The sequence below is a fragment of the Pteronotus mesoamericanus genome, unplaced genomic scaffold (assembly GCF_021234165.1).
Source record: "Pteronotus mesoamericanus isolate MK-2021 breed Mesoamerican mustached bat unplaced genomic scaffold, CSHL_Meso_final contig_87, whole genome shotgun sequence".
NCBI lineage: Eukaryota > Metazoa > Chordata > Mammalia > Chiroptera > Mormoopidae > Pteronotus > Pteronotus mesoamericanus.
In genome coordinates this window covers 410716-428428 of record NW_026555273.1, presented here as the reverse complement: position 1 = coordinate 428428, position 17713 = coordinate 410716, and the positions used below count along the sequence as shown (strand labels likewise).

General features: G+C 58.7%; 1 gene segment (V, D, J or C); it reads right to left on the bottom strand.

Moving 5' to 3' along the window:
• Positions 1 to 256: 256 nt before the first annotated feature.
• The window catches only part of LOC129080279 (immunoglobulin heavy constant gamma 1-like), a 38986-nt gene continuing 21529 nt past the window's right edge, over positions 257 to 17713 (bottom strand). The window contains 5 exon segments of the C gene segment in view: positions 257 to 340; positions 716 to 846; positions 2186 to 2506; positions 2593 to 2922; positions 3425 to 3715. Coding sequence covers positions 257 to 340; positions 716 to 846; positions 2186 to 2506; positions 2593 to 2922; positions 3425 to 3715 — 1157 coding nt within the window.

The following is a 17713-nucleotide window of genomic DNA, read 5'->3' as shown; positions in this document are numbered from 1 at the left end:
TCAGCTCAGGTTGAGGGTAAATGTGCTGTCCACCTGGTTCTCTGAAGGGGTCAGTCATGGAGCAGGATGAAGCCTGGGATGGCTGTGTAGCCAGACAGCCGAGGTGCAGGCCCAGGGTGGCCGTGGGGTCGGAGGGCGGCGGGGTCAGAGGGCAGGGAGGTCAGAGGATGGCAGCAGGCTGAGCAGCACGAACCAGTGGACCCGGGCCCTGTGCGGGTCGGGGGCGGCCCTGGAGGCCTCCCTGTGAGGGATGGCGCTAAGCCCCCTGTCCGATCCTGTTCCTGTAGTCAGGGACCATGGTCCGCTTCAGCTGCACCACCGAGGAGAAGACCCACTTCACCTGCAGGGGTGAGAGCCCAGGACCCCACATCAGCCTCCACAGGGTGGGGGAGGACCACGTGGTGGCTGCGTGGGGACAGGGTGGGGACAACATGGGAACAACCTGTGACAATGTGGGAACAACATGGGGACAGTGAGGACAGCTTGGGGACAAAATGTAAACATGTGGTGGAGTGGAGACAGTATGAAGACAGTGTGGAAACAGTGTGGGGTCAGGGTGGGGTCAGCGTGGGGACAGGGTGGGGACAGGGTGGGGGCGGCGTGGGATCAATATGGGGTCGGCGTGGGGTCAGGGTGGGGCTGGTGTGGGAACATGTGGACAACATGGGAAGAACATGGGGATGGCGCAGGAGCAGCGTGGGGACGGCAGGCGCACCTTGAAGAGGGTGACCGTGGCGCTGTGGCACATGCTGAGCAGGAAGAGGGTGGTGAAGATGGAGGTGGTGGTCCACAGCCCGTCCAGCTCCCCGTCCTGGGCCTCCACACAGCCCTCGTCCAGGAGCACCTCTGGACAGGGAGGGGGAGGTCAGTGCTGGTGGGGCCTGGGGCTCCCTCTGTGACAGGGTGGCAGGCCCTGGGCTGGGCCAGAGGTGCCCAACTTCCCCTTCCTCCACCTCGGCCCCAGGTCTCAACCTGCCCTGGGGGCACCCTCTCCTCTCTGCTGCTCTCACTGGGCCCTGTGCGGATGAGGTGGGCCTGCAGTCCAGTCTGCTCTGCAGTCCGCTCAGCCCTCTGTCTCCCCCCAGGGGTCAGAGGGCAGGCGGGGCCCCTGTCCCAGGAAGGGCCAGTGCCAGGTCAGTGTTGGGAGTGCAGAGACAAGCGGGAGGGCCAGAGGGCTGGCCTGGTGCGGTGGGGAGGATTTCTGCACTTCGGAGACCACAGGATGGTACCCGAGCTGGTCAGCGTGTGAGTGAGCTGCTGGGTGGGCCCTCGGGTGTTGGAGGGGGTTGGGCCCAGCTGGTGCCCACGGTGGGATTCACAGGACCAACTGTGTTCTCTGTGCAGGGCGCCTGGTGGGAGCCCCAGAGTGTAAGGCCTGTGTGTGTGTGCATGTGTGCGCACATGTGTGCATGTGTGCGCACATGTGTGCATGTGTGTGGTAAGGTGGCCATGTGAGCTGGCGCTGGTCAGTGGGAGTGACTCATTTTCAGTGGGTCTGGGCTCAGCATCCCTGAGGGCACCTGGACAGACCCTCTCTTGGGGCCCCATGGCACGGGCCTCTGCCCCTTTAGGGTAATAGGGTGAGTGTCCCCCGAGCAGGCAGCCCTGGCCCCAGGCAGGACAAGGCTGGCAGAGTCCCCTACCCTGAGGGAGGGTGGGAGGTCGGTTCTCCAGGGCAAGACGGGCCTGTCCCCACAGCACCAAGGGCCAGGCCTCCCCTGTGTGGGCCCAGAGCCACCTCAGAGCCCAGGAGAGGTGCAGTGGACAGGGAGCCCTGGGGACCGGGGCCGCACTGTCTCACCATGCGGGCTCATGCAGAGGCGGCAAACACTGGGCCCTCGTGTCCCTGAGGGGCTCTGGAGGGCCCTCTCCTGTGCCCTGTCCACTTCTCCAGTGGGAGCGGGTGCTGGCTGGGGAGGGTGGAGGAGCGGTCTCTGGTGGCGAAGCCCCGCCCCCTGTCTCAGGTGCCTGTAGACCAGGAGGCTTGGGCCCTGCCCCAGTGGGCCCACCTCTGTCCCCTTCATGGTGACAACCCGCCACAGAGCCCGGCCTGGGCTCTGCCTTGGAAAGAACTGTGACAGTGTGGCAGGGTCCCAGGGCAGCACTGAGTGCTTTATTTAATGCTGAGCCTGGGGCGTGTACATGGGGTGGGGGTTGCTGGGCTCCAGGTGTGCTGCTCATTTACCTGGAGTCTGGGAGATGGTCTTCTGGGTGTAGTGACTGTGCAGAGCCTCGTGCATCACTGCACATGTGAAGGCCTGTCCCTGCTGCCACCTGACTTTGTCCATGGAGAGCTTGCTGTACACGAAGTAGGACCCGTCCTTGTCCTTCAGCCGCGGGGTCGTGATGTACTTGGCCTCTGGCTCTGGCTGCTCATTGTGCTTCCACTCCACGTTGGTGTCCGGCGGGTAAAAGTCTTTGACCAGGTAGGTCACACTGATGGTGTTCTTGGCCAGCTTGTCCAGGTGTGGGGGCGGGGTGTACACCTGTGGTGCCAGGGCTTGTCCTGAGGGAAGGGGTCAACACAGACAGTCACTGCCAGGTCAGGGGCTGGCCCCTGGGACCTGCCCCTCACCTGTCTGCTGCCCCTACCTTTGGCCTTGGAGATGGTCCTCTCAATGGGGGTTGGGAGAGACCCGATCTTGACCTTGCACTTGAACTCCTTGCCCTTCAGCCAGTCCTGGTGCGTGATGGGGAAGGCATTGGCCACGCAGTAGGTGCTGTTGAACTGCTGCTCCTGCACCTTCTTCTTAACCGTGTTCGCCTCTGTGCTGTCCACGTACCAGGTGAACTCTATGTCAAGGTCATCCGAGGCTACATCCACTACCACACATGTGACCTCGGGTGCCTGGGAGATCATGAGGATGTCCTTGGGTTTTGGGGGAAAGATGAAGACGGAAGGTGCTCCTGGGGGATCAACAGCTGGTGGAAAAGACACAGTGGCCAGAGGTCAGCACCTAGATGGGCCTCCCCAGGACACTCATCCCCTGTGGGCCATGCCTGGGCTCGGGCCACCTCCTTGGGGTGGCTGACTCACATGCGCATTTGGGACATTCAGGGCACGATGGTCCAAAGTCTGCACTGGGCACGGCAGAGAGAGCACATGAGGGTTTCTGGGGCCTGGGGGTGGTTACTAAGCCCTGGGGGTGGGCTTAGGTCTGAGCCAGGGCTCAGCAGGTCTCAGAGCAAGGTCTGCCTTTGGGGCCTCTGAGGCTGGGGAAGGGGTGTCCAGCCTGTGCCCTTCCTGGGCCTGGTAGAAATGCCCAGAAGACCCCTCCCCGAGCTTGGGGAGCCTTCAGGATGGGGAGACTGTCAGTGCGTCACCCATAGCCTTGGGGCAACCATCCCTGCTCCATGGCCTGTCCAGGCAGGAGGCCGCCCTGGCCTGTCTCCCATAGATGTCCCCCAGTGGCTGGGTTCTCACTGTCCTTGTTCACTTTGGTGCTGCTGGCTGGGTGGGCTACGCTGCAGGTGTACGTCTGGCTGGACGTGCTGCTGGAGGGCACGGTCACCATGCTGCTCAGAGAATAGAGCCCCGAGGACCACAGGATGGACGGGAAGGTGTGCACGCTGCTGGTCAGGGCGCCCGAGTTCCAGGACACAGTCACTGGCTCGGGGAAGTAGCCGGAGACCAGGCAGGCCAGGGACAACGTGGAGCCGGACGTGGCCCCACAGCGGGGGGACAGCGGGAAGACCTTTGGGGCCGTGGTGGAGGCTGCAAGAGAGGAGGCCGTGTGACTGCCAGGGCCTCAGCCCTAGAGGTCCCTGCAGGGTGTCAAGGGCCCAGGCCTGGGACAGGGCCCAGGCCAGCGCCTGGGACTGATGGTCTGTAGACCAGCTGCCCGTGTGGGTCTCTGCCACCCAGGTCTCGTGCCTCTGTGGCCGTGGGCTCTGGACTCATCAGCTCAGCTAGTGCTGTGTGACCACCTGGACCCGAGCCCCCAGAGCCCCCTGAGCTCCCTGAGTCCCCAGCCCCCTTGTCCCCATGAAGCCCTCTGAGCCCTGACCCGTAGCCCCTGCTTCGGGCTGGCTCACACAGTCAGCCCCCTGTGCCTACTGTCCTGCCCCCTGCCCGGCCCTGCCCCGGGTGTGGAGTTCCCTCCTCGTGGTGGGGCTCTGCCTGTGCTCCGCTGCCAGCCCTGCAGCCACAGCCCGTCAAGCCCGCTCTCCACCCGCTGGGCGAGCTGCGCAGCCAAAGCATTGGCCTGGTCCCTGACCCCACCCCAGACCCTGTCCCAGCCCAGGCTCCTAAGTCTGTGCCCCTGGACCCACCAGCCTCCCCCGTGTACCCTGTGGCCTCCTGAGCTTGTGCATGCCCTTCTGGGGGGGGCCACCCAGCTCTTGCTCGGTCCTGGTCCTTCCTGAGCCCAGCCAGCTCCTCAGCGTGGCCAGGAGCCAGGCCCTGGCCTTGGCACCCCTCTCCTGCACGGAGCCAGTGACCCAGACCCTTGTGGCCGGGGTGCACCCCCACCCCACAGCCAGGCCTGTTTCCCCAACCTGGTCCCATCAGTCAGCCCCAGGGCTCTGCCCCTCGGTCCCCTCTCCCTTCCGACCCCATCCTGGTCTCAGGCCCTGAGTGGGCCCTCCTGCTTCCCACTGAGGGGTCCGTGGAGCTGTGCCACCCCACATAGCCCCAGCTCCCTGCAGCAGGACTGGTGCCTCTGGGCCAGGAAAGGTGGCCCACCTGGTCTCAGGGGCCCCCTTGCCCCTTCCCCTCGGAGCCTTTCCTTCCTCTCTACCCCCTTTGCTGTCCGCCAGGCTCACCTGGCCCCGCAGCTCACTCTCTGCTCCCTCCCAGCTCAGCCCCCACCTCCTCCAGGGCTCCTTTGCGCTCAGGCCCTGCCCTGGTCCCCAGAGCTCCTGGGCTGCCCACCACCTCTTCTGCCCTCCCAGCCCACTGGTGCCCACTCTGCCTGCTGCCCGGAGCTCCTGGCCCTGGGGCTGCTCCCTTTCAGGGCCCCACAGGCTCGCCTCCTCCAGCTGCTCTCCCACAGCCTGCCCTGCCCCGTCCCTCTTCCTGGACCCGGACAGGAGCTCAGGCCTCTTGTCCATCAGTCTCTTGCCTCTGATCATCCGAGGCCCAGCTCTGCCAGCTCAGGCCCCAGCTCTCCTTGCCCAGGGGCCCTCAGCATGACCAGCGGAGGCCCCACCCTGAGCGCCTGCAGGACTCCAGGCCCCGCGTCTGGCCCAGCCGCCGGCCCCCTGCACTCAGGCCTCCTGCTCAACCCAGAGCTGCTATGTCCACTGCAACAGCTCACCGGCGGGGGCCCGTGTTCCATCCCTGGAGCCCCCGAGCAGCAGTGCCCTTACAACTACTGCCCTGTGCTCCCTGCCTGCTCACCTGCTCTCCGCGGTCCCTTTGTCCTCAGAGACCTGGGGCAGCTCCCTGCCCCCCGCCCCCCCCCGCCCTCCCACCTGCCCTTGCCCACCTGCAGTTGTCTTGCCCCTCATCCCTAGCCGGCTGGGCTACAGTAGCCCCTTGCCCCTTCTGCTCTAGGATCCTATTTCTCATAGATCTGTGAACTCCACCCAGGCTGCTCTGTGCCCCACAGCTCCCTCTGGGTCCTCTGCCATCCCAGAGCCCTCAGCCGTGTTCAGCTCCACTTCTGATCGCATCCTCCTCGGGCTGGCCCTGGGCTGTGCCCGCCCTCTCTCCGGCTGGCTCTGTCCACACAGCTTCTGCTCTGCCCATGCCTTCTCTGAGGAGCTCACCCTTTCTGCTCCCCCCACCCCCTGGGAACCCTGTAGACCTTTGCTCCTTCTAGTTGCAGGTCAGCTGCCCTGCGCCCAGAAACCTTGCCCCAGAGCCCCAGCTCCTGTCCTCGTCCCCCACCAGCGGGGCCGTCCACTGAGCCCGCGAGCCCACGCACACCTCTCCTGCTGAGCCCCTGCTCGCCTCTCCCCAGGGCCTCGGCCCCTCCTCTGACCCTGCCCATTGTCCTGCACAGGCCCCTGGGGCATCCTGGGGCCTTCTTCCTCCCCGAGCTGAGCCGGCCTCCTCCCTGTCTCCTGGGCTCAGACCCCCTGCCCACCCTGGCGCTGCCCTGCAGGGTGGACTCTAGCCCGGCCTGTGCCTTGCCCACTGGCCACGTGCAGCTCTGGCTCTGCCCTCCAGCTCCTCACTGTTCTCATGCCCACAGCCCAGCTGGCCTCTGCTGACCTCTGGCGCGTCCAGCTCTGTGGGTGAGCAGTGCTTCCCTGCTTCCTGTGCTCGGTGGGGCCACGGCCTGAGGCCACCTGCATTTCCCCGCTGCCTCAGCTGATCCTGCGGCTCCCTGGGGCCTCCAGCGCCCGATCTGCCCTCAGCTCCTGTGGCCGGTTCCACGGCCCCCACCGCCCTCCCTCTGCCCTGCTCCGGAGGGACACCACTCACCACTCTGCCCTGCCCTCTCCAGCCCCGATCCCGGGGGCTCCTCCTGGCTGTGCTCTGTGCCCACAGCCCTGCGGCCCAGGGTCTGGAGGTGGCGGGGCCCTGAGGTGCGACTCTCCCCACCCCCAGCTCTGCAAAGCCTAAGAAGGGGATTGAAACCAGCCTCAAGGCTTGCTTCCTGAGGTTCCCTTTTTTCTGGGTGCTTTCTGTGTCAAGGGGCCTGGGGGAGTCCAGACGTGGCCAAGGTCACCTTACACAGGTGTACAGGGGTGGGGCAAGGCCGCCATCGGGGCCCAGGGGACTGTGGGAAGCTGGCAGTCACGCACTCTGCCTCCACGGGACTGGCCTCTCCTGGGCCCTCTGTCCCGGGAGCAGCTCTCCCCGCCCCCCTGGCGTGCAGTGTGGGCACAAGCTGTCCTGCTCACTGTCTGCAGCCCAGTCCTGGCTTGTCCCCTCTGCACCAGGGGCTTCCCAGGAGCCTGCTGTCTCCCTGGGGTCTCTGACTCTCCCCTCCTTCCCTCTGCCTCCATCCGTGGCCGTATCGCTGACCAAAGGATGGTGCTGACCCACAGTCTGGGGGAAGCTGTCCTCCAGAGGATGGACGGAAGTCTGATGTGTGAGGACGGAGTTCACGGTGGTCACTGGTCCCAAAAGTGTCCCTCTGGCTGAGACATTGAGCAGCCCCTGCCCAGCCCTGAGGACGCAGGCCCTGCCGTCCTGCGCGAGGGACCTGGGTCCTCAGTGTCTGTGTCTCGGCCACACGTAGCTCAGCCGCCCTGGAAGTTCAAGCTTTGGCCTTGGACTGGGAGGCACCAGTGCCCCATCCCGGACACGCCAAGGGCCAGGAGGGCTACTGGGCAGGGGCCAGGAATGGTCCCTTCCAAGCAGTCAGTGGGCAGAGCTTATGTTTGGGCTGCAGAGTGGAGTCCTCCACCACAGGAAGGGAACATTGTCTGTGACATAGGAGAAGAGGGGTCCCTCTCACCCACGGTTTGCAGGGCCCAGTGCCCTGGGTCCGCAGGTCCCCCATCCGCCTGTCAAGAGTCCTCCAGGCCCCTCCGCTGGCCCTGCCGTCCAGTCCTCACACCACATTCTGTGGTTTGGGGTTTCTCACTTCCCAGCCCCAGGTCCTGGTCCAGTGGAGCACGAGAGCCTCAGCCGGGGGCTCAGAGGCTCCGCTTAGAGCCCAGCGCCAGGGACAGTGGCTCCATGCTCCTCTCTGCGGCACAGCGCCTGTTACGGAAAACCAGACTCAAGACACGATTCAGGGAACGGAGTAAGCCTTTATTCACACGTGCGGGCTCAGAGGAGGCAGTCTCCAAATTCTGAGCCCCGAATAGGGGTTAGATAGGGGTTTATAAGCCCTAGCATTCCGGCGGGAAACGGATGGGCTTCCCAGGTGGGGGAAGGGATTAGCATTCAGGTGGGAGATTGATGAGATTGATGTGCTACCCAGGCAGGGGAAGGGATGTGAAAACGGGCTACAGAAGCAGATAAGCAATGATTAACAGTTAACCTGGGAGGGGTCTCTGGCTAGGCTGCTCCTCCCAAGTCATCTTGCCCTTATCATTCCCCACTTTGATGCTAGACGAGATTGGCCTGAGTCTTAGCATCATCACACAAGTCACGGTGGTCACTCTGTTGGGGTTGGGTTGGGAGCCTTTGGTATCAGTGATGCTGGAGGAGCAGCACTCAAGCAGCGGCTCGTCTGGTGACCGCGGTCTCTAGGTTATTAATGAGGGTGCGCAGCAGCCAGGGTCCTAGACTTATTTGTAAGAGGAGTAATATCAGGGGGCCTAGGAATGGAGCCAGCCAGCGGAGCCAGATTTGGGTATCTAAGCTCCATGTCCCTTGCCCTGACTCTCGGTAGCGCTTCGCACCATCTTTCAGCTCCTTAACCTTCTGGGTTAAGATTCCAGCCTAGGAATAGGCAAGTCCCCCCTTTTTCTGCTGTGAGGAGATCTAGGGCTCGCCTATTCTGCAGGGATCATGCCTTGGTTGCCGACTAAGATGGTTGGTCACTACTCTCGGGTGGGATCAGGTCTCTGGTTCCTCGGGTAGAAGGCCCACTGTCCTTCAGTTCTCTTCAGCCGGACTGTGGGGGCTCCCTTCGAGGTGGAGGTTCGGTGGCTCCGAAGTCCTGGCTCATCTGGATCTGCTGCTGCCTTGGCTCGAGTGTAGTGGATCCAGGGGGTTATTCCTGTAACTTTAAGGGCAGTAGGGGTGGTTAATAGTACTAGATGTGGGCCCGTCCAAATGGGTTGGAGTGGTTCCTTTTTCCAATCCTTTACCCATACATACTGGCCTGGACGGAAGGGGCGTGCTGGCCTCCCTCAGGGTTTGGGTTCCTGGCCCAATTGGGCCCCATAGATCCTGTCTAGGGTCTTACCCAACTGTTGTAAGTACTGGGTCTGCTGTAACTCCCCCTTCTGTCGAAGGTCATTGGGACTTCCTATTCTAGTTATAGGTGGGGGTCTTCCAAAAACTAACTCATAGGGAGTATACCCCGAGGGGTTCGGGGCATTCCTAACCCGTCAGTCTGGGGTTGGACAGCCATCGGTGCCCCTGTCCTGCCAGGAGGCTATGGATGCTATGGGGAACGAATAGAGTGGTCTCCTGCCCCAAAGTTAATTTGTCCGCTTCTTGTAGCAGGGATACCGCGGCTGCAACTGCCCTCAAGCAAGGGGGCCACCCGGCCGCGACGTTATCCAGTTGCTTAGACAGGTAAGCCACTGGGCGCTCCCAAGGTCCGGCTGGTTGAGTTAAGACCCCCAGAGCAACCTTGTCCTTCTCATGCATGTGTAGATAGAAGGGCCGGCTGGGGTCTGGTAGGCCCAGAGCTGGGGCTTTACTAAGGAGGTCCTTTATTTGAGCAAAGGCCTGTTCCTGTTCTTTTCCCCATGCCAGGGGTAAGGTGTCTGGCCCACGCAGGGCCTGGTAGAGTGGCCTTGCTCTGGCTGCGAACCCCGGGATCCAAATTCTGCAAAAGCCGGCTGCTCCCAGGAACTCACGTAATTGTCTTCGTCCGCTTGGGGCCGGGAAGCGGGTAATGACCATTTTCCGGTCTGTATTTAGGGATCTTTTGCCTTGGGAAATTAGGAACCCTAAATATTTGACTTCTTGTTGGCAGATGTGTGCCTTTTTCTGTGAGACTCGGTACCCTTGTTGGGTTAGCAGTTTTAGGAGCGCTCTGTCCCCTCAGGCATCGGCTCTGGTCAGGGGCAGCTAAGAGGAGGTCATCAACATATTGGAGTAGAGTTAAATCCTTTCCCTCGTCTGAGAAAGATTGCGGGTCCCGGGCTAGCGCTTCGCCGAATAACGTGGGGGAGTTCTTAAATCCCTGTGGCAACCGGGTCCATGTCAACTGTGTCTTTACCGCCGTATACGGGTCTTCCCATTCAAAGGCAAAGATAGGTTGGCTGGCTGGAGTACCGGGATGCAGAAGGCGTCCTTTAAGTCTAGGCATGTGTACCAGGTGGCGGTTGGCGGGAGTCGGCTCAGTAGGGTGTATGGGTTCGGGACTACCGGGTGCAGTGTGACGACGGCTTCGTTTACCACCCGGAGGTCCTGCACTGGACGGTACCCTGTTCCGTCAGGTTTCTTGATTGGCAGGAGCGGGGTATTCCACGTTGATTGACAGGGGACCAATATACCCTCTTGGAGGTGCTTTCGGATGACCTCCGATATTCCTAGGCGGGCCTCCCTTGAGATAGGGTACTGTCGCTGGCGGCACGGTTTAGCCCCCGGTTTGAGTTCAGTTATTACTGGGACCTGGTTTCTGGCTAGTCCAGGGGGATTGTCCTCGGCCCAGACCGTGGGGAATTCCTGCAGCAGGTTGTCTCTAGCCTCAGGTCTGGGGCCATGGTCACCAGATTCCCCAGAATACAACTGGTATTCTTCCTCTCGTGGCAAAATGAGGGCCATGAGCCTAGGGCCGTCCACTTGCAGCGAGGCCTCCCCTGACTGCTGGAAGGTGATTCGAGCTCCCAGCTTCGATAAGAGGTCTCGCCCTAACAGTGGGACAGGGCATTCAGGTAGGTATAAGAACTCATGTCTAATCCGGTGGCCTCCCAGATCAACAATTCGGGCCTGGCAGAAGCGTTTTGGGCTACTTGGCTGACCAGTGGCCCCTACGATGGTGACTTCTCGTCCGGATGGGGGAGCTACAGGGGTGGCGACGACCGAGTGCTCTGCCCCGGTATCTACCAAGAAAGAGAGAGTCTGGCCCCCAACAATCGCTTCGACCATGGGCTCCTGGGGGCCTAGATTCAGGGAGCCCGGTCTTCCTCATTCTGAGTCTAGGCCCGCCAGGCTAAGGATGGTGGGCGCCGGCTCAGAGGGCGCCGGACCAGCCTTCTTTTTCCGGTGCGGGCATTCTCTTTTCCAATGTCCTCTTTCCTTACAATAGGCACATTGGTCTCTCTCTACCTTGGCGTGCCCTTTCTGGTCTTTCGGTCCCCCTTTGCCTTTTGCTGCCGGCTGACTGAGGGCGGCTGCTAGCAGTGCGGCCTTTTTCTCTAATCTTTTCTGGGCTGCCTTCTCAGCGGCCTCCTCCCGGTTATTGTAGACTTTATTTGCTACCTCAACCAGCTGACTGATGTTCATGCCTGCAAAGCCCTCTAGCTTCTGGAGCTTTTTGCGGATGTCAGGGGCCGATTGGGAGACAAAAGCAGTGTTTACCATTAGCCGTGTATCTGGGCTTTCTGGGTTGAAGGGGGTGTATATCCGGTAGGCCTCTAGGAGCCTTTCTAAGAAGTCCCCGGGACATTCATCTGGCCGTTGGACAACACTGGCCACCTTTGACATATTGGTCGGTTTTCTGGCCCCAGCTCTGACCCCCTGGAGGATGGCTTCCCTGTACCGGTCCAGGGCTGCTCTTCCCTGTTCGGTGTTGGGATCCCAGTCGGGTTGGGTCTCTGGGGCTGCCACCCGAGCGTACTGGGCTGGGTCTATTGTGCCCACTGGAGCGTTGGCTTCTAGATATCTCTGGGCCTCCTGGAAGACTCTGCGCCTCTCTTCCGTATTAAAAGGGTTAGGAGCAATGGGCGTCAATCGTACCACGTTGGCCGGTGAGTTTGCATAATGGACTCCATTAGGTCTACGAGTGCCTGGGGCTTCTCCGAATATGAGGGTGTGTGGTGTTTCCAGTTCAAGAGGTCAGTCGTGGTAAAGGGCTGATAGTAAAACACGACCGGTCCCGGGTATAAGGTCCCATCAGGCCCCGTTCGTGGCGGGCCCTGGGTCTCCCGCAGCGGCATCTGGAGGGACTGGTGGTGTCTTAAGCGGGAGGCGATAGGAGATTCTGGGGGTGCTGTTGCCTCGGGCTGCGGGGGCGAGACTGAAGGGGGGTGGTGTTTCAGGCGCCTCTGCCTGACCTCCCAAGTTCCTAGATGGGTAAGGGGGGAGGCTGCACCGGGGGGTCTTCCTCTGGCGGGCCTTGATAGAAAGGGGGTCTCGCCACTGGTTTGGCAACTAGGATGCGGGTTACATCCCTTTCCTTTGATCGGGAGCAACAGTTCCGGGTTCCCCTGGCTCGCCCTCCCGTAGCGCCTAGGTGACGAGGTTTGACCCCCGCACCCTTCCGGAGCCAGTCGGGCATCTCTTGCGCTAGCTCCTGCCACTTTTCTATGTAGAGGAATTGGTTTGGGTGTCCTGGACTTCCTGTGACTATGAGATGGACAGCCCTAACTATGTCTAGGTCAAGGGTTCCTTCAGGAGGCCAGCCTACCCCGAACGTGGGCCACTCAGCGGAACAGAAAATTTCTAATTGCCCCGGATCCATATCGGGCTGCTGGCCCCGGAACCGGTCGAAATTCCTTAACATGCAATCTAAGACAGTAGACTGTCTGCCCCCCATGATCCCTCCCGAAACGGCGCAGACAAACGGGGGCAGCAGGGATACTTTCACTTTCGCCCGCCTAGCCTCTCCTCTCGCGAGGGACTTGGGTCTGTCTTAGCTAAGGCTGCCCGAGTAGAGTCCGGGTCAGCTTCCCAGCCGTTATGCCGTATGACAGACCGAGGACCCGCAGGTAGGGCTCACTCAGACTCCGTAGGCTTGGGGGGGGGGGGAACACCGCTGGCCTGTGGAGCCACACAGTCAGTCACTCACTCAATCACACAGAGGTTAACACTTTCCCTCCCGACAGGGAAACCGTGCCAGAGGCCGGTCGGCCTGAGAGGTGATCAGCCTCTCCTTCCACCACTTATAGGTGGGTCTGATTCGGGTCTGGTCCCCGGGGCACTTACCAATCTGGCGCCTTCAGGTAGGTTTGGGTCCGCTCCCCGAGTGCCCGGGTTATGGAACGGCCCGAGGTCGGGGCCAAGGGGAGCCCAGCCCCTCGGGACCCGAAATCACCGGGACACGTGCTTCCCTCTGGAGTCCGGGCTCGCCCGGCCGACCCCAGCCGTCTTCACCGGAGGCAAACGGCCTGCTCGTGTGAGTCGTTTCCCGGTCAGGGAACCAAATGTTACGGAAAACCAGACTCAAGACACGATTCAGGGAACGGAGTAAGCCTTTATTCACACGTGCGGGCTCAGAGGAGGCAGTCTCCAAATTCTGAGCCCCGAATCGGGGTTAGATAGGGGTTTATAAGCCCTAGCATTCCGGGCGGGAAACGGATGGGCTTCCCAGGTGGGGGAAGGGATTAGCATTCAGGTGGGAGATTGATGAGATTGATGTGCTACCCGGGCGGGCGGGGGAAGGGATGTGAAAACGGGCTACAGGAACAGATAAGCAATGATTAACAGTTAACCTGGGAGGGGTCTCTGGCTAGGCTGCTCCTCTTAAGTCATCTTGCCCTTATCACGCCCAGGGCCTGAGGCCCAGGAGAAGCCAGGCCTCTGGAGGTCCTGCTCTCAGAGGCCCAGCGGTGGGCCTTTTGTGGCTGCCTCCCCCCAGAGGCGGCCACGCAGCCCATAGGTTCCAGGTGATGGGGAAGTGACTCCACCTCTGCATGGGGCAGGGCAACGTGCGGTAGGAGCCCATGGGCCACTTGATAAAATGCCATCGGCCACAGCTTTGACCCCTTCCCAGGCCAAACTCATGGTAAATCTGTTCCATGCTCCAGGCTTCTGCCCCACGGCGCCTGGTCTGCCCCGGACTCCTGTCTAGCTGGTTGCTGCCCAGTGGTGCAAGCTGAGAGCGTTGCTTATGGCTGCCTGAGAAGCACACTGATCTACATCTCCTCCGGCCACTCACCACATTGCTGACTTTGGCAAAACCCAGGGAGTATCCAGGCCAGAGGCTGTTTGCCTGTCGAGTCCGCTGCCACCTGGAAGCCCAGACTGCTGACAAATCGCACAGACCAGCTGGCTGCTTGCCACGCATATCGTCCCCACGTTTCCCATCCCAGTGATGGAGGTGGTGTCAGGAAGACCCATCTCTGGGGTCATCACAGGACATCAGCACAGGTGCTGCCACCCGGATCCAGGTGGGGAGGCTGCTGTGGCAGGTGAGGGCATGAAGGTGGGTCCTGGGTGTTCTGCACGCTGGGCTTGGTCAGACCTCCGGCACAAGCCCTTACCAGTTCTCCTGGCCCATCCTTCCCAGGGAAATCCTCTCACATGAGAAGTCTGGCAAGGCTGTTTACCTGGGGGTGAGACCTTGCTCACGGCCACAGTGGACCTGAGCCTGGCTCTCGGAGACTGGGCAAAAGAGATGCTTTGAAGGCGTTCACAGACCCCTTTCTGCCTTGGGGAGCGACGCATTGTGGGTAGTGCCGTGGTGGAAGACGGGGCTCCTGGATCTGAGGGTTCCTGTCCGGAGCCAGCTGAGGAGGGAGTGAGGCCCTGAATCCAGCAGAGCCCACCCCGGGGTTGTCACAGATGAGGGGGAATAAACAGCAGTCGTCGCAAACACTTCTCTGTTTGCCAGGAGAGAAGACATGGCTCTTTCCTCTACGCGAGAGAAGGCCCCGAAGCCCCATGTCCAAAGGCTTTTATTGAGAACCAAATGCACAGGGGTATGGATGCAAAGCTCATCAATCAATGTCAAAAGGCTATGTTCACAGAAAACAGACAGAGATCATGGGTAACAATCGGAGGAACACAAGAGACCCGCCTCAGGTCAGGGTCTATGAATAATGTAAATCTTCCCAGTAAGAGCCGGTTGTCATCACTTTGAGGGAAGAACAGAGCATGCTTAGAGGAACCTACTTCTAGGCCTGATTGTCCCTGGGAACCACCCCATCCAGTTTGGGGCTGAACCCGCCTTTAGTATTGTTTCAAGCCTGAGCCAGGCGGGTGGGGCAGAGCCACCAAAAGATAAGGAGACTTCTGTCAGAGAGAATGAGGACTCTGGCCACGTCCAGGCTGAGTCGAGGGGTGCGGGCCTTTTTGCCCTTTCTCTGTGTCCCCCAGGTCCTTGTCTGCTGCCCATACTGGCTGATGTCTGGCTTAGGTCATCCCTCCTTGTGAGAGAACTTACCCACCATCAACAACCGGCCATTACGGGGCCAAGCAGGGTGATATGAGGGGGACAGGTGTTGTTTCCTCAGTGGCCAGTCTTTCCCAAGGCCTCCTTGATTAGGGGTCCAGACTTGGGGCCCTCTCACCTGTTGGTGAACCTACAGTCCCTGAAACCAGATGGGGCATTTCCCAGCACATTCCCACGGCCTTGTCCCCATGTGGGGTGTCAGGGCCAAGGTGGCCATCCCTGAGTCCACAGCCATGACAGACGGCAGCCTGCCCCATGTCCTGCTCTGCCTCACCTGGGACGCCCACCAGAGTCACCTGTGTCCCTGCTTGTGTTTAGGTTTGGGGGGCTGTATGTACCTGTGACTGTGAGCTATTGTCACAGGGCCTCACGTCTGCTAAGATGCTGTGAACATGAAGACCGAGCAAACGGAAACAACAAAGGCTTCTGCTGCTCGGAGTCCCCACAGCTGGGAGTCAGCGTCCAGCTCTCCGCTTGTCAGAGGCGGGGCAGGCAGGAGAGTGACAGGAGCCTGGTAGTTTCACTATGTGTAGGTATGTTGTCACTACATACATATAATATCACATACATGCATATAGCATACACGTAATACATCTACACAGTCCATTATATATGTTCATAGGTTAAACAATACAGAAAAGAGGGGCGCCCTTAGCGGGGCCGGGGAGGTGGGGTCGCCCACAGGAAACAGACCACCCTGTGTGACTGCCTGGGGTTCAGGCTGCTTTCTGTGCCTGTGTTGGAGTCGAGGGTCAGCATTCACTCTGTCCATGGTCTGCTCTTTCTCCATCTAGGTGTCGTCTTAGGTCAAATCACCACCCGGTGATTTCTGGGTGTGAATATCCATGAGGATTGGTTGGCAGCACAGATCTGTGGTGCATTGGGGTTTTGCTGAACCTCCTGGATCATGGTGGACAGGTTTGGGCTCGGGGGGAAGTCTGAGGCCAAGGGAACCCGGCCTGGGGGTCAGTCTTCATCAATACCCAGAATCCAAAACCTGTCCTGGCTGAGCAGGGAGTGGGGAAGATTGTGAGTAACAGTGAAACATAGTCCACAGGCTTATCTTGTACTTATCTTGTATATAGAGATAAGCACAAAAATTAAGGGTCCTTCCTCTTTAACTCAGATAGTTCCTCAAACCAAGTGTCCCCAGTAAGTTTTTAGATACAACATCAAAAGCACAGTCCATGAAAAAGGAAAACCCATCAATTGAACTTTATTCAAATAAAAAAATCTGTCCTGTGAAAGACACAATTGAGAGTGAAAAAGACAGGCCATAGATGAGGACACAATATTTCTAAAACACATGTTTGATAAAGGACTTGTTTAAGTTCAACAATAAGAAACAAAACCCCGATTAGAAATAGGCAAAATACCTGGACAGATGTCTCACCAAAGAAGACATACGGTTGGCAAATGAAGACATGAAAGACACCCCGCCTCCAACAACTGCAAGTTAAGGCAATGAAGCACCACTGCACAACCCTTAGAATGGCAACAACCCCCAAAAGAAGAATGGGCACCCCACAACTCTGAAAGCTGGGAGCAGCAGGACTGCCATCTCTCCTGGGGAAGCTCAAAGTGCCTCAGCCACCTCAGAAGGCAGTTGGGCAGCTTCTTCAACATCTAGACCCAATTTTACCATATGGTCCAGAGATCACACTCCTAGATAATTATCCAAAGGCATAAAATTCATGTCCACCCCAAAACCTGCAGGTGGATGTTTATCACAGTTTTATTCAGAGTTGCCAATACCTGGCAACCACCAAGGTGCTTGGTGATGGATAGATAACCTGTGTCCATCCAACACTGGACTGAGCAGTAAAAAGCAATGAGCTGCCTCTTTCTGCTGCACTGATCCTCATACAAAGTCCTTTTTCTTTGTTGTTGTCGTTTCTTTGTCTCTGTGATTGTTTTTGATTTGAAGTATATTTTGTGTAAGTATAGCCACCTCTGCTCTCTCCTGTATATCATTTTTATGGGATGTCTTTTTCCATCTCTTCATTCTCAGCTTATGCGTGTCCTTAGATCTAAAGTCAGTCTCTTGTAGACAGCACACGCTTGTGTGAATGAAACACAGGCTCTGGTACATATGACAAGTCCAGTGACTGACAGCAACCTCATGGGGTGATCTGATCATAAATCCCTAACCGGGCAGGCCATGGTGGGCTGTCACGCCCAGGCCTATAATGTTGTCATGAGAAGGCTTATCTTTGATGCAAGGCAGCCCTGTCCACTGTTCTTGTGAAGTTAGGTTAACATGCCTTTTCAGTGCCAGAATCACCCTCTTTTTCAGAGCTCTCTTTTTCAGAGGTGTGGCTCCCCTCACGGGAGCACGTGGCCTGTAACTGTTGTACACCTCGGTCTCTCCCACCTCTGTGTGATCTTCCTCTCCTCTCTCCCTAATTCCAAAGGTACAAAAAAGCCAGATTGTTATCCTCCAGCGTCTTTCAGATCTTGCTCATGGCATGTCATCAGTTTTGCTCAGACAAACTCATAACATTTCTTTACAGATTTGGTTGTTATTATGTTGACAGTTGAATCTTGTTTTTATACCCACTCAGCCGCTCTGTATCTTTTGATTGGGTAATTTAATCCATTTACACATAAATATTTATAGGAAAGGGTCTATTATGGCCATTTATTACTAGTTTTATGTTTGTTTTGTAGCTATTTCCCTCTTTTATTTCTTACTGTCTTCCATTGTGTTTCATTGATTTTTTTTTTGTAGTGATATTCTTTTGACTCTCTTGTTTTTTGGTGGGTATAAAGTTTTAGTTATGCAGCTCTGTGCACTTAAACAGTTGTTAAGGGGATAGATTTCATGTTAAGTGTCTTAACACATGCTCCTCTTCCCCCTCACAAACCCTCTCAAATAAAAAACCCTAAGGGCACAAGAAAACTTCTAG